Source organism: Drosophila takahashii, chromosome 3L (assembly GCF_030179915.1).
Source record: "Drosophila takahashii strain IR98-3 E-12201 chromosome 3L, DtakHiC1v2, whole genome shotgun sequence".
NCBI classification, from domain to species: Eukaryota; Metazoa; Arthropoda; class Insecta; order Diptera; family Drosophilidae; genus Drosophila; species Drosophila takahashii.
This window is the reverse complement of record NC_091680.1, coordinates 18,477,741-18,494,670: the sequence shown is the minus strand read 5'-3', so window position 1 is coordinate 18,494,670 and position 16,930 is coordinate 18,477,741. Positions and strand designations below refer to the sequence as shown.

The 16,930-nt window shown below is 36.8% G+C and overlaps 2 protein-coding genes and 3 non-coding genes across 7 annotated transcripts in view; 4 read left to right on the top strand and 1 right to left on the bottom strand.

The window, feature by feature from the left end:
* Positions 1 to 4,448: 4,448 nt before the first annotated feature.
* TRNAL-CAG (transfer RNA leucine (anticodon CAG)) lies at positions 4,449 to 4,531 on the top strand. Its single transcript has one exon. It is a non-coding gene; the product is annotated as a tRNA-Leu (tRNA).
* Positions 4,532 to 4,836: 305 nt separating this feature from the next.
* On the top strand, positions 4,837 to 4,919 carry TRNAL-CAG (transfer RNA leucine (anticodon CAG)). The gene has a single exon. It is a non-coding gene; the product is annotated as a tRNA-Leu (tRNA).
* Positions 4,920 to 5,375: 456 nt separating this feature from the next.
* Positions 5,376 to 5,458, top strand: TRNAL-CAG (transfer RNA leucine (anticodon CAG)). Its single transcript has one exon. It is a non-coding gene; the product is annotated as a tRNA-Leu (tRNA).
* A 1,508-nt stretch (positions 5,459 to 6,966) lies between these two features.
* bip1 lies at positions 6,967 to 11,422 on the top strand. 3 transcript variants are annotated; one of them, XM_070214839.1, is made up of 4 exons: positions 6,967 to 7,231; positions 7,661 to 7,819; positions 9,562 to 9,835; positions 10,334 to 11,421. In XM_070214839.1, the coding sequence occupies exons 2-4, from the start codon at positions 7,662 to 7,664 to the stop codon at positions 11,138 to 11,140; spliced, it is 1,239 nt and encodes a 412-aa protein (XP_070070940.1). In that variant the 5' UTR covers positions 6,967 to 7,231; position 7,661; the 3' UTR covers positions 11,141 to 11,421. The 3 variants fall into 3 exon arrangements, with proteins under 3 accessions (XP_070070940.1, XP_070070939.1, XP_070070941.1); XM_070214838.1 differs by lacking the exon at positions 6,967 to 7,231 and adding an exon at positions 7,528 to 7,568 and having other exon boundaries at positions 10,334 to 11,422; XM_070214840.1 differs by lacking the exons at positions 6,967 to 7,231; positions 7,661 to 7,819 and adding an exon at positions 9,344 to 9,451.
* Positions 11,423 to 13,061: 1,639 nt separating this feature from the next.
* Positions 13,062 to 16,930, bottom strand: part of nmo (serine/threonine-protein kinase nemo) — a 72,246-nt gene continuing 68,377 nt past the window's right edge. The window contains exon 8 of the mRNA XM_070215151.1: positions 13,062 to 15,853. Coding sequence (XP_070071252.1) covers positions 15,799 to 15,853 — 55 coding nt within the window. The 3' untranslated portion in view covers positions 13,062 to 15,798. The remainder of the gene's footprint in view (positions 15,854 to 16,930) is intronic.

The following is a 16,930-nucleotide window of genomic DNA, read 5'->3' as shown; positions in this document are numbered from 1 at the left end:
CTTCAATCAAGTGAAATGGAAATTGAAAATGTATAATGGAAAAACATGTGGGAATACGCAAATCAAATTGTTTGGCCAAGAGAGAAAGAACGCAGGCGGCAGGTCATGCGGATGGAACATATGTATGCTTCCCGGAATTGCCAAAATTCCGCACTTGCGGCTCCGTTGGGGCTCGTTGTTTTCAGACTATGTGGGTGTCGTCTGTTTAGTTTTTGGGGAAAACTAATTCGATTTTAATAAACTTGTTTCTTGATTTAATTGCAGCCGTTCCTCCGCATGGAAGGTGATAACTCATGGCGCCTTCGCCGTCTGTGTTTAACGTTTAAATTACTTGTTGTTTCACTCTTTTGTGGGTAATTTATTCGGCTGCCCTTTCATTGATTGACTTGACTTTTATGTGGATTTTTATAGGCGTTGCATTGACGTGTGTAGGGGCAGAAAAGCCGAAAAAATCCCCAAAATGTATACAGTTTCGGAGTTTATGACTCTGCAGAAATACGCCTTTATGTTCAGTCAGTCACATACAAACACAGAGTTTTAAGTGCACAGGAAACATTTTTTTTTAGATTTCTTTGAAAAAATTAAGTTTTTAGAAATTTTCAATGAAAACAGTAACTTAACTTGACTTGTCAAGAAATAAACAATGTATACAATCTAGCCACTTAATCAAGAAGTGGATATAAAAATAAAATGTGATGCTTGAAAAATGTTGCTTAAAGTCTTAATTTATGTCTGTAAAATTGTAAACCAGAATGACTAATTTCCTACGTATTTTTGGTTGGCAAACGTGGGATATTACATTTCTAGCAAATTGGGAAACCAAAAAAAATATATCAAATACGTCAAAGGCGTTTTTAGATATACGCAAAGGCGTACTTTAAAAGGAATTAAAATAATCATTTGGATGCGGAAGGGCATTTATTTTAAGAAACTTCGGAGTGAGAAATACCCTATTCTAAGAAAACTAAAATTGTACAATTTCTTAACATTAATCTATGCAAACGAATCTTCAACAAGATTCATAAATATTAAACAATATTTCACAGTGCATTGGTAATATGGAATATGTAACTTACAGTGTATGAGATTGTTGCTCTATTTAACTACTTTTCCCGGGATATTCGTTGGCTTGTCTCAATAAACAACGGAAGCTGTGGATTTTGGTTAATCGTAGCATGAGATTGTCGAGTTTTTAAATATTTTGGGAATTTCGCTTTCTCAAAATTCCTGCAAGTCAATCAACCCGTCATTTTATGCTGTTGATATTTCATTTTTAGCTTTTTCGCTTCTTCGGATTTTTGCCTTTTGTTGCTGCTGTTCTTGTTGTTGTTATTGCTTTTATTTATAGACGCACACATGGAAGCGCAGCCAAAATAAAAGCGCACGCATTAAACACACACACACACATGTCACAGATTTGTATATTTCGTAATTGCACGTTGCCGGTAGGTTTTTTTTTCTTAAAAAATCATCCTTACACTACTAAACACATTTTATAGCACGATTTTCGTTTTATTATTATAATCCGCAGCAAGAATTATGAAAACAGAGACACACAGCGATCTTTAGCCGCCTTGAAAACGCGCGATGTTTACTGCGACGCTGCCGCCAGCTGAATGCAGGCGGAATCGAATCGAGTAAAATAAGCTTAAGATCGTGAGCAGCGAACGTTTTCGTAAAAGCTCTCAGAGAAACACAGAAAAGAGGGAGAGAAGCTGAGAAAAGAGAAAAATAAGTTGTTCGTGCCTTAATTTGTTAATTTTGTAAGCGTGGGCGTGCTCTCTCCCTCTCTACACACACACTGCCTTATTTTTAACCGCTGCACGTGCAATGCAAAACCTAAAAAATAAATAACAAAGCAGTAGAGAAAAAGATAAATGCATAAAATTATGCATCCGTTGAAACCAACAGATCTTAAAAATTACAAATAAAGTAACGCAATTTTAAAACTAAAAAAAAATAAAACAAAAAATTTGTACTTGCACTTTTAAACTTTTGAAATTTAGTTTTTGGTATACCTGCAATAAAAATCAATAACTCTTTAAAATTAAAAAATGATATTTTTAGCACATGCTTTTGCACTACAATTTTTTTTAGCTGTGCTTTAAAAGTTAAAAATAAAATACATAAGTGTTTTCTTCATTTCAGTGTGTTGTTTCCCCATAATTGTTTAAGAACCACAAATTGCATCTTTAATTAAGTGTGTTTAAGACTGGCACTGGGAACCGGCTTTTTTGTGCAACTTGTTTCAGGTGCTTTCTTTGCCTCCAACTCCTCTCCCTGCTCCGTATGCAAATATATCTCTCCTCCCATAACGTATACGCCCCCACAATAATTTGTTTTATTGCGGTCGTAAAAAAACTAAGAAACAAAATGCGAAAAATACAGAAATATGTTTTCGCTTGAGCCGCCAAAAAGCGAGACAATGAAACCTGTTAATTAACTTTGTACAAATTTGGCAGAAAAGTGTCGCGACAAAATAGCCACAATTGATTAATGCTCCGCAGAGTCTTGGGTTTGTTAAGACCATTTATTTTCATATTTTTTGGCGTCTTCTGTCTGTTTTGACTTTGAACTTGAAAAGGAGCATTGACTTGGCTCGACGGAGTTGGATCAATCGAACACTAATTGAAATATTGAGCGGAGTTTTTGTTGGGGATTCGGATATTAATTGAAGCGAAATGAAAAGTGGGATGGGCGAGACGGAGGTAAATCATCAAGTTTGTTAATAATATTTCACTTTAAATGATTCCTTTTAGAAAGCAGTATTATTTTCGTAATCAATCATAAATAAATAAAATCATTAAAAAGTTAATAGTATTTTTAAAAGCAATAACTCGCTATCGTAAAAGTTTAAATTCAAATTTGATCAGATAAATGTAAATTAAAATGCAAAGCCCCCATTTAAATATGAATGCAATTATATAAAAGAACCCAATAAATCAAAGCCACCATAAACGTATGTCGTTTGGCTGTCCTCCGCTGTGGAATAGCCATATATCACTTGGTATCAGAGTTAAATAATTTAAACAGTTTTCCCCGCCCACAAACTCCGGCCACTTCACAGAATCAAGACAGATTAAATCTTTCAGAACTAGACAATATCTTCATTAGATGATTTGCTCTATGGAGCACATATAAAGACGGTCTCAAGGTAATCGGGGTGTTAGCTTAATCCAAACTCCATTTGCATCGGCTTAAAGGTGAAAACTCATTCAATGCCTCGTTTTAACCTTTGTGCGGCTGTGCTAACAACTCTGCTGACATATCATGGATTTTGTCCGGGAGGGGATTTTCCATTGTTGACCCACTTAGCTCCCTAGAACTCAGAATTGTTATGGTAATTTACAACCTCCAGTTAAATATTTCAGCTGCACCCAACTGTTGCAGCCCGCTGGGCTGCGCTTATTTATACTTGTATTGTGATCGAGTTGACAGTAGCAAAAATTTTGATTGATGACGCTTGATTGACATTCGGGCAATTTGCTAATTCTATTTCGAGTCGCCACAAGAAAATGTGTCGCCTTTAGTGGGTCACTGTGCTTTTCCGAGCAATTCTTGTGCTCTGCGATCATTAATCATAATGAGTCGAGTGCAATTGAGGTGCTCTTAGAAGTTTAGCAGTGGCTGCGTGGCTAACAAGTAAATTAATGGGGAATTATGCATGGACATTCGCTGGGTGGCTGTTGGGAGCGCAAACTTTAATTAACTTGGGCTGTCAGGTCGAGTCGGCCGATTAACATACGCTCGGGCCTATCAAGTGTCTGCCATCAGTCTGTAAAAATGGAAAATATCCAGTACGGCCACTCAAAGTCAAAGTGGAGCGGCTGTGCGGCTGCGACTGCAACTGCAACTAATTGAAATGCATTGAAAGTGCGTGCGACCAGTAACTGCTGCTGCTGCTGCAAATAATAAATAAAATAAAGCAGCCACTGCAGCTGCGTGTGAAATGTCAAGCGGTCCGCACTTTGGGCTAGTTGACATTTTGCCAGCTTGGCTAACCGAAAAACTACAACTTAATTACTCCCGTTTTGATCGCCAGCTCCCCCTCAACAACCTTTTCGATGAATATCGGCGTTTTGCCGACTGCCATTTGTTGGCCAACAAATCGAAACATATAGAAAAAGTGACACTTGCCAATCTGCACGGTGTGATGTATGACGTTGACCTGATTTCGCCCGCTTTTTATTATCATTTCCATCGGCTGCATGTTGATTTCGTGTCTTGTCGGCCCGTACACACCTTTCCATGACGCGACGAGCGGCAATTTGTCTTTGCCTCTGGGCCGACGATTATAATAATTCATCGAAGGTGCATTCGAGTGTGGGCAGCAAGTTCAAAGTGTTAAGTGTGATTTTCAAACATGTGTAATACACGGCGTATGCTTAATGCCGCCGCAGCACAATGCCAGCGAATCGGAATGGTCTTCTGACACCCCAGCGACAACTGTCAGGATGGCCGAGTGGTCTAAGGCGCTACGTTCAGGTCGTAGTCTACTCTGTAGGCGTGGGTTCGAATCCCACTTCTGACAAGACTTTTTTTTGTCGTTTTTTTTTTAATTTAAAATAAATAATTAAATAGGTATCCTGCAATTTATTTTTTTGATCAGAAAATTTTGAAATATATTAGATTGTCAAGAGTGCTATAAGAACCATTTATGTTTCTATTACTTGTTGGTCCACACATTTCTTCTAAAAATCATAATTATTTATATCCATTTTTTACATTTACTTTCCAGAGCATTGTTGTTTGTTTACTTAATTTATAAAATTGAAAAGTTCTTAAGAACATACTCGCCCTCGATGAAACTGGGAATTGGCACTCGTTAGTTTAACAGTCAGGATGGCCGAGTGGTCTAAGGCGCTACGTTCAGGTCGTAGTCTACTCTGTAGGCGTGGGTTCGAATCCCACTTCTGACATAATTTTTTTTACTGTAAATTTTTTTTATGAAGTTTCATGAGTGTGAACAAATCTTATTAATACACATTTTACACTTTGTCGTGGTTTTGTGTACTTCTGTTCCTCAAAAGAAATCTAATCCAAGGCCTATGTGACTTTCAAACTTAAGAAGACATTAAATATTTGGAAAACAAATTATTTAAATCTTAAAATTATTTTCAAATTTTAATATGATACTCTCTTGTTTATAAATTAAATATTATCAAAATAATTGCGTTTTTATCATACTGTTATCTTAAGATTCTATGCCCAATGAGCATTATTACATAGTTCAGATTTTATTGATATTTGCTATTAGAGTTATCCTAGATATATTTTTTTTTCTCATAACTTTAATTTATGTACTATATCGAGGATGCACTGTAACCACATTTGCTCCCCAACCAAAATGAAATTTGGCCACTCGGTTCTCGAGAGTCAGGATGGCCGAGTGGTCTAAGGCGCTACGTTCAGGTCGTAGTCTACTCTGTAGGCGTGGGTTCGAATCCCACTTCTGACAAAGATTTTTTTGTTTTGCTTCAATCACGAAAACGATCTATTTTAAAGGCCCCACAATGATGTCCGTTTGTTCGGAGCATCCATTAGCAAGTTTTTACGAGTGAATTTGCTCCTCAGGGGCGCCATAAAAATTACAAGTAAATCAATTTGTAACCGCCTAATTGTCAATATTCCAATCACATAATCGGCTGCCAGTTAACGATTGCCCCCGGCTGTCGGGCAGACAGATATAGAAAGACCACACAGGCGATGAAGCCTGGCCCCATGGGAATTATCGCCGTCTGGCATCGCCGGCACACACTTCTACTTCACCAGCTATACTCGCGACTCATTCAGCTCAATCAGACAGAAATTAAAATGCTGACTGAGCGCGTTCTCGAATGCGGCCCACTCAGTTCGTGTTTTCACAATTGTTCTTGGGAAAACAGATCGGGCCCATCTGTAATTATGCTGCTGTCGGTCGTAAAACGCAATCAACTGGCCACGACAATTGACAATTTGGCTGGCTAAAATAAAAAGCGCTGTAAAACCAGCCGTTAAAATTTTATTCGCCTTAGCACTTGGAAAATTGAGGCTGGCCTGGCCATAACAGGCGAATGGGTCAATTGGCATGTGACAGCGAGAAGCTGCAATTTTCACAGACAATGCAAATTGACGTCTCTCGGAAAATATGAGTGATGTGACAAGTGGATGCTTATCTGCGGCTCGACGCCCCTGTTTTTTCCGAGGGGCTTTCCTCCTTCGGCTGATGAGTGCCCATTGAAATTTATGACTTCGTCGAACCGCCAATTGATTGGCTTTTAAATATCCAAATGAAGGCTGCCAGTCGCAAATTGTAAAGCCGTAATTAATGTACAAAAATCGTTTGAACGCACGCCCCAATCCAACACCTGCGGCTCTTGGTATCTTTATTTATGGAAAAGCTTTTAACACTTTTAATTAATTATGGTATGGAAAACTTGGCGGCAGCAATGCCTCAAATTTATGGCACTCAATGCTGATAAGCGCAAATGCTATCTAAATGCTAATTTCTTGAAGAACATTTGAAGCTCATAAGCCAAGTGGAATGTTTATTTGAATTAAATTGGTTGCTCAAGTTTATGGGGTTGACCTGCATAAAAAATTAAAAACCAAAACCTAAATATTTGTTTTTACATCGTCTATTTATAAGGCTGTATTAACATTTAAATTTTTAATCATTATTTAATCTTTATGTTCTTAGACCGAACAAAGGCTGGAAAGGATCTTGGGATATAAATACATATTTTTCAATAATGACTAAATTACAATATAATAATTTAACAATTTATATCTCACATTCTTGGGGCCTACTGTGCTCCACTGAAAGCTCAGCCTGTCCCCAAAGGGGCATAGCTTTTCCGGGGAAGATCTCACAAAGCTCGCGAAAGTTGGAGAGACCTTTCGGAGACGTTCTCCAAACCGAGCTTCGAGTGCCTTCGCGTGACGCGACGCAGGCGGAGCTTTCGACAGTCGGCGCCCACGAGTGACGTAGCTCAGTATAGAATTATAGAATGCAGAACGTAATAGTAATAGGAGTCGGTAATTAGCAGATTAGGAGGCCTTATTCAAGAAAGGGACCTAAGTCGATCGATTTAATCGGCGCCAATTGACTTCAAAGTCCCGCGATTAAGAGCTTCCTTCCAGCATTCTTTTTTTGAAAAGCCTATAATAGTAATAACAAGAAGGGTTATTCAACCCACAACTGCCGGTCGGAGCTAAGGAGACATCAAAGAACCACAGGTGACAGTGACAGGTGAGTTCAATATTTACCCAAGTAATTACCTTTGATAAGCCAAAGTAACTATGGAAGCAAATGTTTAATTTCATGGCATTTTGTAAAATGTAAGACCACGCGGGACCGTAATGCAAGCTCCAGTTATCCAAACAGCTTTTTCGAGGCCTGTGCATCTAATTGGAGCTTTAATACTTGCAGCTAATATAGCTTTTACTCAAATGAGCGAAAGCTATTGAATTTTTTTTTTAATTTTCTTTAATTTTAATTAGAATAAGAATATATATGAAGGAGGTAGTAGGCCTCGAGTCCTTTCAAAAAAATATTGACAGTAAATGTGCCAAAAAGAAGGTCAAAAGTAATTAAATTTAGGGATGTAATCTTAATCTTTTGCTTAAAAATAAACGGGACCAGATTTTTAAAATTTGAATACGTTTCCTCCATCTGTAGCATGACCTCTCTACGGATTTGCCAGGCCGTTTCGCTGAATCCCAGTGCTCTTGGGCCGGAATCCGTACCAACGCAGTCCTCCTCCAGGATCTGCCTAATGGGCTGCCAAGGTGTGAAGCCCAATGAATTGCGTCGTTTTCCAGTGCACGATGCCGATCGGTGAGTGCTTTATTCCCCCCAAACAAACACTTGAAACCTGTTTTTCCGAAGCCTATCAAGAGCTTTCGATCGATTCGAAGCGTAGCTTATTGCGAATCAGAAGTGCTCATTCTTTATTTTCAGCAAAAAAAAAATAACACCACCCATACCAATAAAATCCGAAGCTTTGGCCTCCGCTCAGTGCTTCCTCTGATACCGATACTCCCAGTCAAAGGTCATTGAACTCTCTCTCGCGACGCCTCGCATAGAAGTGCATCATTTTCATAGGAAAATTTCAATGCCATGGCGGCTGGAATTGCACTGCAGAAATCTGAAATGCAATAATGCCGATGTGGGCGGGGTAGTGGGTGGGCGGGGTTGTGCTGGTCCCCGATTCAGACTCCCATTTATTTATAGCTCCCGCGCTCTCCTGTAAATGCAGCCACAAATGCGCGTGGGGCTCTGCTCTGCTGGCCGTGAAGTTCTTTTATTTTTCTTAGCTTCTTCTCTGCCTCTACTTCTGCAGTTGGTGCGCAAAAAAAATAAGGTTCCGTCTGCCAAAGTTACTTGGCATTGGCCATGGAGTTTAGAGTGGGCCAGTGGAGTACTGTATCTTCAGAAAATAGTAATGCATAATTTTTAGGTCTCCTACACATTTCGTAGGCGATTAGGAAATTCCCATGACTACAGATTAGGTTTATTTATTATCAATAAAAGCTTTTCTCTTACCTTTAACCAGTATTATCTGTAAATGTACTTTGAAGCCAAAAAGTCAAAGTCACTTTCACACCCCAAAGCTAAATTAAGCTTTGCTATTTTTGAGAAGAAAAAAAATTCAAAGAATGTTCTCAACTTTCGTCAAGTTGTGTTTTGATATGGTGTTATCTAATTGTCATTGATGAGTTCCATATTTTTTCTGCCTCAAGTGCTCAGTCATTCACATTTATTTTTGGACCGTTATAAAATTTGGTACATTTTGCAAAATAGAAGTGGTTATAACCCTGAAAAAAAGGTAATATTATTAAACAATTTTATTGATAGGTGTTAATTTCACAATTGTGTGGTAATAACTTTTTGGTCTACTTGAGATATGGAGCTAATAGAAATTCGAATTAATATCTATACAAAAATTTGGATAAAGTCACAAAAATGGTGCAGTTTCTAAGTCAGGAATCCTGACCTGCACAATAATTTCCAAACAGGGTCCACCCTGAACGCCCGTGTTGTTGCTGTTTCGCCTAGCCATAAACATAAAGCAAAAGCAAAACTTCTTCCACAAAAGGCAGCAACAAAAAAAAAGGGGGGAAGTTGTGCAGAAGCTGCAACAAAAGCAACAAAACAATAACAATTCCCGGCGAAACTTCCGCTGAGCGAGAAAGAGCGAACGAAAGCGCAGCCCTCCCTCTCGTTCCCACTTGCAAAAGAAGCATAAAAAGAGCTTTTCATTGCAACTAAACTTTTTTAGGAACTTTTCCCAGAGAGAAAAACTCTCTTTTTAAAGAGCGGAGAGCGAAAGTCGGATCTAATTTAAAAGCGCCGCAAGAACAAGAACGAAACTCCAATGCAGTTTCATCTTTTCCAGTTTAATCATTAAACAAAGAACCGCGCAGCCGATCGCAACTTGCCCGTCGTCTCGTTTTTCACCGATAATTGGTTGGCTTTTTTTTTGTCTTGAGTGGAAAGCTTTTCTCCCAGAAGAGTACTAACTTGAGCTTTCGGTGGTTAGTAATAGTAGTGAATAAATTGCAATTATTTCGTTGCAGCTGCAATCATTGGCTGCGCCACTTCGGAGTCAGCGATAAACTGGTAGATCAACTCGGCGGCCTCCAAAAGCTGCGCATCTGTTTCAGGCATTTCAGCCAACGCCAGGAGATGGCCAAAACCCGCATCAAGATGACGCCGCTGCGCAAGTCCTCGGCCTCCAAGGGCACAGTAATGTCCAGTAATGGAGGGACCGTCATAGGAGGAGGTGGGACAGGAGCAGGGAGCGGAGCTGTCAAGTCGGCGGTGGCCAGCACAACCATTGAACTTGTGAAGGTGAGTAACGGAAGAGGAAGGCAAAAGTTTAGCTTTCATAGGGGTTGGTAATTGAACATTCATGACCCTAACTCAGCTCAGAAAACAAAGTAATTTTAGACTTCAAATTACTAATAACTGTACCCATATACTAAGAAATTATTGCATTATTGAAGGAAAGGGAGTTATATGATAGTCGAACTGAATAATTAAACACAGAAAGCCAATATTTCATTACTATTAAAAATATATCGATATTTTAATTATTTGTTTTAATAAACATACATAATTATTTTCGATGTTCTGAAGATTAATAAGCAATAGTCATCGCCAAATCATTCCAGTATTTAATGCCTTATTGAATAAAATAAAACCTTTTCTTAAAAAAAATAAAATTCAGTTATATTTAAATGTTACAATTTAATCAAGACACAGTCGATTGAATTGTTTAAATAAATTTAAAAGAGCTTTTAATGCATATGTTAATAGTAATATTTAATTAATCTTATTTTCTTGTAGAGCCCCACCAGACATCTGGAGAAGACCAACCAGGCCAAGAAGCCCATTACCAACAGTATGCCCTTGCCCCAGCGTTCCCACTCCATCAGCTCCTCGGCCTCTAGCGACGTACAGTCCATAAACTCCGACTCCGACTCGATACCACTATCAGCCTTAGAAGAGTCCCAGAACGGACTAAGCCGTTTGGAGAACGGTCAAACCAAGAAGAGGAAGCTCTACTTGATCACCGAGAAATCAGATGAGACCAAGGGCCATACACCGGAGATCAATGGACAACAGAAAAAGCGCAAGATGTTCGTGGTTGTGGAGCAGGATAAGGAAGCAACTGGCAAAAAACTGATGATTATGACCGACAAGCCGCAGGCCAATCTCACCCAGCACTTGGAGAAACTACTGCCTGAGATATTGAATCGCATTCAGGTCAAGGAACAGAAGCAAATCAATCCAACTCCGTTGGTGGTAAAATCCAAGCCAGTGATTAATAACACTAGGCCACATATAACATTGCCGCCCAAGAAGAATCCCACTAACTTTGTCAAGGTCACTCCCACTCCAAGTCCAGTACCTTCGCCCATCCCGATGCCAATTCCAATTCCGAGTACCAAAATCGTAAACACCGAGAACTTGGAAGAGAAAATGAATTCAGAGGACATAGAGACGAACATAAACTTATCGCCCGATTTCCGGTTTCTGATGAAAATCCTTCCTAAATTGGAACAACTGCCCGAGCCACATAAGCAGAACGTCAAGCGTTCCATACAGATCTTCGTGGAGAAAAGTTACAGTATCTACGGCAATAAGAATTAGTTACCAGTATTTTAACGCCGATATAATTTCCATTTCATGTGAAAAAGTTCCCTTTGTTTTCGAAAGAATCGTACATATGAAAAGCATTTCATTACATTGTCTAAGACTGAAGCAGAAACCAATTTAATTTGTAAGCCAAGCTGAAGCAGCTCCCCCTTTAGATGTGTAAGACAATCCAAAATTCGATATTACCCCTGGAGGATATGGGTACATTTTGAAAGAGTTAAGCCATAAAACGAGTTACCAATAATGAAACCTTTTCTACATATATTGAATATATGAAAGCTTGATTTAAGCGAAAGAATAAAAATGTCTTGTTTTTGGGAAGTAAGGGAATATTATTATGGAATACCACAGCCCATTTAAAATACCTCTGGTTTTTTTCGTATCTTTTGGTTTTTTTTTGCATTGTAATTCCAAAGAACTTTATTTAGTTTGAAAGCATTTTTTTACGGTTTTGTCTTCCATATTCTTTCTTTTCCAGTTACGTTATAATAATATTTAGTAAGTCTAATGCGGGTTTATTTAGTGTGGTTTAGTTTAGTTAATACAATGGTTAGTGTGTCTTAACGATTTCCATGTAAATTATGCAAAGTTCTGGGTCTCACTTTCTTTTCGTCCTGGAGAAAGGATTGCATTTGGTAATTTACAAATCTTGCAGCCTCGTTCACCTCTACACAAGTAAGTTTGCGGGCTTAGTTTCGTTTCAGTTAGTATCTGGTTAATGTGGTTAATACATTAATACATTACATATATACATTTAAACAGTTAATGTTTAATTTAGCTTGCGGGTCGAGGAAACCAAATTGTGTGTAAAGTATTAGGGAACTTTGTTGCGTGCTTTTACTGGATGAGGATTTCTACATGAGTGGAGAGATTCCATTTCGAGTGCTACAATTATAATCGCGTAATATACTTTTTACAACATTTAGCAAATTTTCCGTACACATATACTCGTATCATAGTTTTGGTTAAGCATCTGCCATCAATTTTCAGTGGTTATAGGGTTTTTATATACCTTTATATCGTGTTTGTTAACTACGTTTTGGTGTGACCTACAATTAGCGTTTGCCTTATTTTTGTCGGTTAGCGTATCAAGTGTTTTTTTTACATGATGTTTATAAGAAAAAATATTTGCCTTTAGATTCCCCTACGAAACAGTTATGTCATTATCATCAATGAGAAGCAATCACAAAGTTTTCTCTAAATTTATGTGCGACGATTATTTATCATTTTATTTAGTATTTACACAATTTTCTCGAAGTGCAAAAAGCAGCCATTTTTTGCTGGCAAGTGTAAGCAACTACATTTACTGTGATGTTGAAGATTTTTCGTTCTTTATTTGCATTTACACATCGAGTTGGTTAATCATCGGTTAGTAGTGGGTTCGGGTTAAAAAAAACTGTGTCACAATTTCTACAAACAGCCTTTTGTTAAACTTGTTAAACGTACAATTATATGGTTATATTTATTTTATGCGAATAATATAATTATTTCGTATATGTAGGAGTGATTTTAATTTTTACATTTTATAACCTGAGCGCAATCATTTATATGGTTTAATCTACCAATCTTGACCAATTGTAGATTCAAAAGACTCCTCGTAGATTCTCACCAATTTTATAAGTTATTCCCATACATATTCGGTTAATGTTCAAAGGGTTAAATATACGTGGGCATCCCCAGATGTTCCATTTCAATGGAAAGCTGTCTCTTTACCTGTTATCTAATACAAACTTGAAGAATTGTGTGGTGTGTTTTAATCTCAAATATTGTCCATACATATACATACACATATCGTATATAGTAGGTGCTAGATGTCGGGGTTTCACTGTATTACATAGCTATAAATTCTAATTAGCAAATGCATTGGGTTGGGTTGGATCCACTTCAAGTAATGCGACAAATGAAACAAAATTGATTCGTTTTCTTCTTTTTTTGTTTTGTTCTTATTTTTTTTATACAAACAGTTTACACAATTTTTTGTTTTATTCTCAGTTAACGTAAATTAATGCGTAATACGTATCTAATATATATAGTTAAGAATGATCCATAAATCGGTTTACAGTTCAAATACTTATGCAGTTTACAGTTACAGTTGATCTTAACTTATGAACTCATTTCGAACGGGAGGTTTGGTCGACGCAAGTCGATCTCTTCCAAATCATACATCCTATATAGGCATATTTTGAGTGTGAATTATTTTATATATTAGTTCAGACCTGCTCCAATTGAGGGTTGTGCTATGTGTGTAGTATAATGTACATGTCCATTACTTATCGTACTCGTACTCGTATTACCTCATAGCTAACCGTCTTACTGAGCTAGAGAGAGATGTGGGCTAATTATTGGTGGGGGTGTGGAGATAATGTTATGTACACGGTGCCTAAACCGAACGAAAACTAACTATCCGTATGCGTAGCTATATTTATATATGTACCTCTATGTGAAGTATGTGCTTAGACATATAAATGATGTTGATGCTGATGTAGATGTCAATTGAACTTGCATTCGAGCGTTTCTCTGTGTCGGTCTCTGGTCAAATGAGGGGAAAACAATCAGTAATCTCTAATCTGTACTCTATATATTTACGGTTAAGAAAAACTTTAGTTATAAACAAAAGTTGAAAAGAAATTCTACTTTTTTGCACACTGATTTCCTTTGCTTTCTTTTCTTTCATTTCGTTTTGTTTTTGCTATGAGATCTCCGTGAAAGTTTTGAATTCATATTTGTTTTTTGTTTTGTTTTCGTTTGTTTTTAAGCTAATCCATACATGTATATATATCGGTTAATATATATAATGCTATAATTAATAACTACATACATAAGAAAGCAGCACAGTTAAGAGAATTGAAGAAGAGGAAAGTTTAGTTTAGCTTCAGTTTCTTTTTCAGTTTTCATTTCTTCGAGAGCGTCTACTACGTCGTTTTTTTTCGATTAAATATTCATGCTTTTTTTTTTAGCTCTAAACATTGAAGACAAAAGACATTCAAAATACACATATACGGTATACATTTTTAATTTCGTTTAAGTGCTTAGGCTACATCAAATTAATTTTGACTCTTTCGTGTAAAAGAATTGTGAACTTTATATTGCATATCCTCAATCAATCAATCGTCGTCGTCAAATGAGAAAACTCAGTCTTAAACATATATAATGTTCTGGGCAGCCGGGGCCTTAGCAATTGATCCTCTATAACCGATCCTGTCCTGCACCTTTGCTATAGCCTATAGCGATGAGCATTGAGAGAGACAGAGGTGTAGTTAGTCGAAAATTAAACTATATTACATGGTAATCAACTAAAAGCAAAGTATACATATCAACTAAAATCGAATTGATCCGGGCGGCGCCTTTGGACTACAGGGGTGAATGGGAATCGACCTCTCCGTTCAATCGGGCTCAATCCGCCCGAACCATTCACTGGGGGCAGTGCGTCGTCCACTTGTTGGTTTTTCCTTTGTTTATTTGTTAGTTTACATTTATGAAAAATATGTTTAAAAAGCTTAACAAACTATTATCAAAGCGAAAATTGTCATAACTAAATTAGGTTGAAATAGTTAAATTTATGTTTATATTAATTTATATTGTAATTTTTGTTCAGTCGACAGTTGAAACTTTGAACTAATTTCATCAAACATTTATCTTTTTTCCTAATATTGAGTTAGGGCTGACCGCGTTTTTTGGTCACATACATTAAGAGTACATATCTAGAAACCAGTTTCAAAATTGAAGCTTCAAACGTTTTTGTGTAAATGAAATATTAGCATAATTTCAAATAAATTTGTTTTTGTTTAGCGTTTAGTACACATTTAGCTGCTGCTACACATCGTTTTGTTATATATTTTTCGTAAGCATACAGAAAATGAAATTATCCTTTTTGCGGATGAAAAGGTTTATCGCTTGAGGTAAATTTTGGCAAACAAATTTTGGATTTGTGTGCTTTTCGTTACTATTTTATTTTAAATATATATATCGATATATTTAAGAGTTAAGCATATTTGTATATAATGAATACGATGTCTGTGTGTGTTGCTAATTAATTTACATATACATAGATTTCTTAGGAGCTTAACATAAAACATTTCTGTGTCGTTTTCCTTTTAATTTGAATTTTCGATTAATTCTTCCAATTCTTGTCAAGCACAACAAAATGTCTGCTTTGTTGCCAAAAAAACTAATATTATTTAATAACTACGCTTTGCTTTTAGTGCGTCGAATATGCTGCTGCTGCTTTTTTTTCTCTCTCTCTCTCTTAATAATTTTTGTATTATTTTCCTTCACTTTAAACTTGCTGGTTTTGTGTCGCTGCTGCTGCTGCTTTAACTACAGTTTTGTTGTTTAGACTAGTTTCAGTTGAGTTACGTTACATATTTGTTTGTCTATAGTATATTAAATATTTCTTTGTTTTCTTTTAGTTAATTTCGGTGGTGGAATGCTTTAACTTTCAAACAGACAAACGCCCACTTAAAAGCCGTTTGGCGCTTAAAAATTATTCAATCGTTGTTCCTGGCTGAGTTATCTCTGGGTTGGGTTGGGTTTTCGAGGGTGTTTTGGACTGGGGATCGACTCCTGCCCTCCTTTTTCTCGGCGGCGAGGGTCTATCGTTTGGCTGTGTTGCTTTTGTTTCGATTTTAGGCAGCAATCGCCTCATTTTGCCGTCATTCCCATTGATGAGGCGAGGGCGGCAGCTCCGAGGGATGTGCCACGGTCGAACTAAATTCCAAGTGGGGGAAAAAATGATAAAATAAAAAAATATTAATACCGAATCTTAATAGTTGGGTTTTAGATGAACATCTAGATTAGTTATTTCATGCCATGTACAACGAAAACATTTAAAGCTTTAATTAAAGACAAAATACAATCAAATACCGAAATAGCTCCCATTTAAAACAATCTTAAAACAAAACATGAAATGAAAATGTACAAAGTAGAACTACATAAAGAGTTTTGGGTTGGAGAGGGGCTTAAAATTCAAAGTAAAAGTTTTGGTTTGTTAATCATAATAATCAAAAGTCATTGAGTGGTAGTTGTTCAAGCGTTCAAATCTACTTCAGTTCTTTCTTTGTCACTGCTGCTCAGCTGCACTGCAAATTGTACAAATGTTATTTTGCATGATTTTCTGTGCAGACTTGAATTTATTTAAACTTATCCAAGCATATGAATGGTATTTTTTGAGGCTTGTGTGCTAAACCTGCATAGATTAGGCATTTTTGTATGGTTACGCAGGACAATGACTGAGCTAATGATTGGCTGATCGGTGCATGAGTTATTTACAAGTTTTTTGGAAATTTTTGACAGTTGTAATAATTTACCGATTTTTTTTTGATAATTTCTATTATTAAAAGATAATATTTTTCGTACGCTTTAAAATTGTTTCAATTTTTCTGTTTGTGGATATTCATTGCATTTTCAATGGACCCTCTTATGATATGTGTGCATTACGTGTTCTATGGGAATGATTGCAGTTTTTGAACATGGAAGGGAAATGGTCTGTGGGTGCATATGGGCTTAATTTAATTGATGAAATCTGTATGCTGTACACGATTACGAATATATAGTATATATATAGATATATGAGTTGAATGCGAACACAAAACATAAACACAAAATAGATTATGGAGCTGGTTATATGCATTATGTTTTTTTTGTTCAATTTGGTACTATTTATTGGCTTTATAAAATAGTTGAAAATGTCTCTGGTTATTTTAGTTTTTCCTTATTTTTATCATATAATTGCCTTGCCAATTTTGTTCTCAATTTTCTGTGCGACATTTGTAAACAATTTTATAA

Bases quoted from the DNA above. Each gene is read 5' to 3' on its own strand.
- bip1 (XM_070214838.1), top strand. From the start codon at position 7,546: ATGTGCCAAAAAGAAGGTCAAAA. The intron at 7,820-9,561 runs GTGAGTGCTTTA...ATTTCGTTGCAG, and splicing joins CCAGTGCACGATGCCGATCG to CTGCAATCATTGGCTGCGCC. The intron at 9,836-10,333 runs GTGAGTAACGGA...ATTTTCTTGTAG, and splicing joins CAACCATTGAACTTGTGAAG to AGCCCCACCAGACATCTGGA.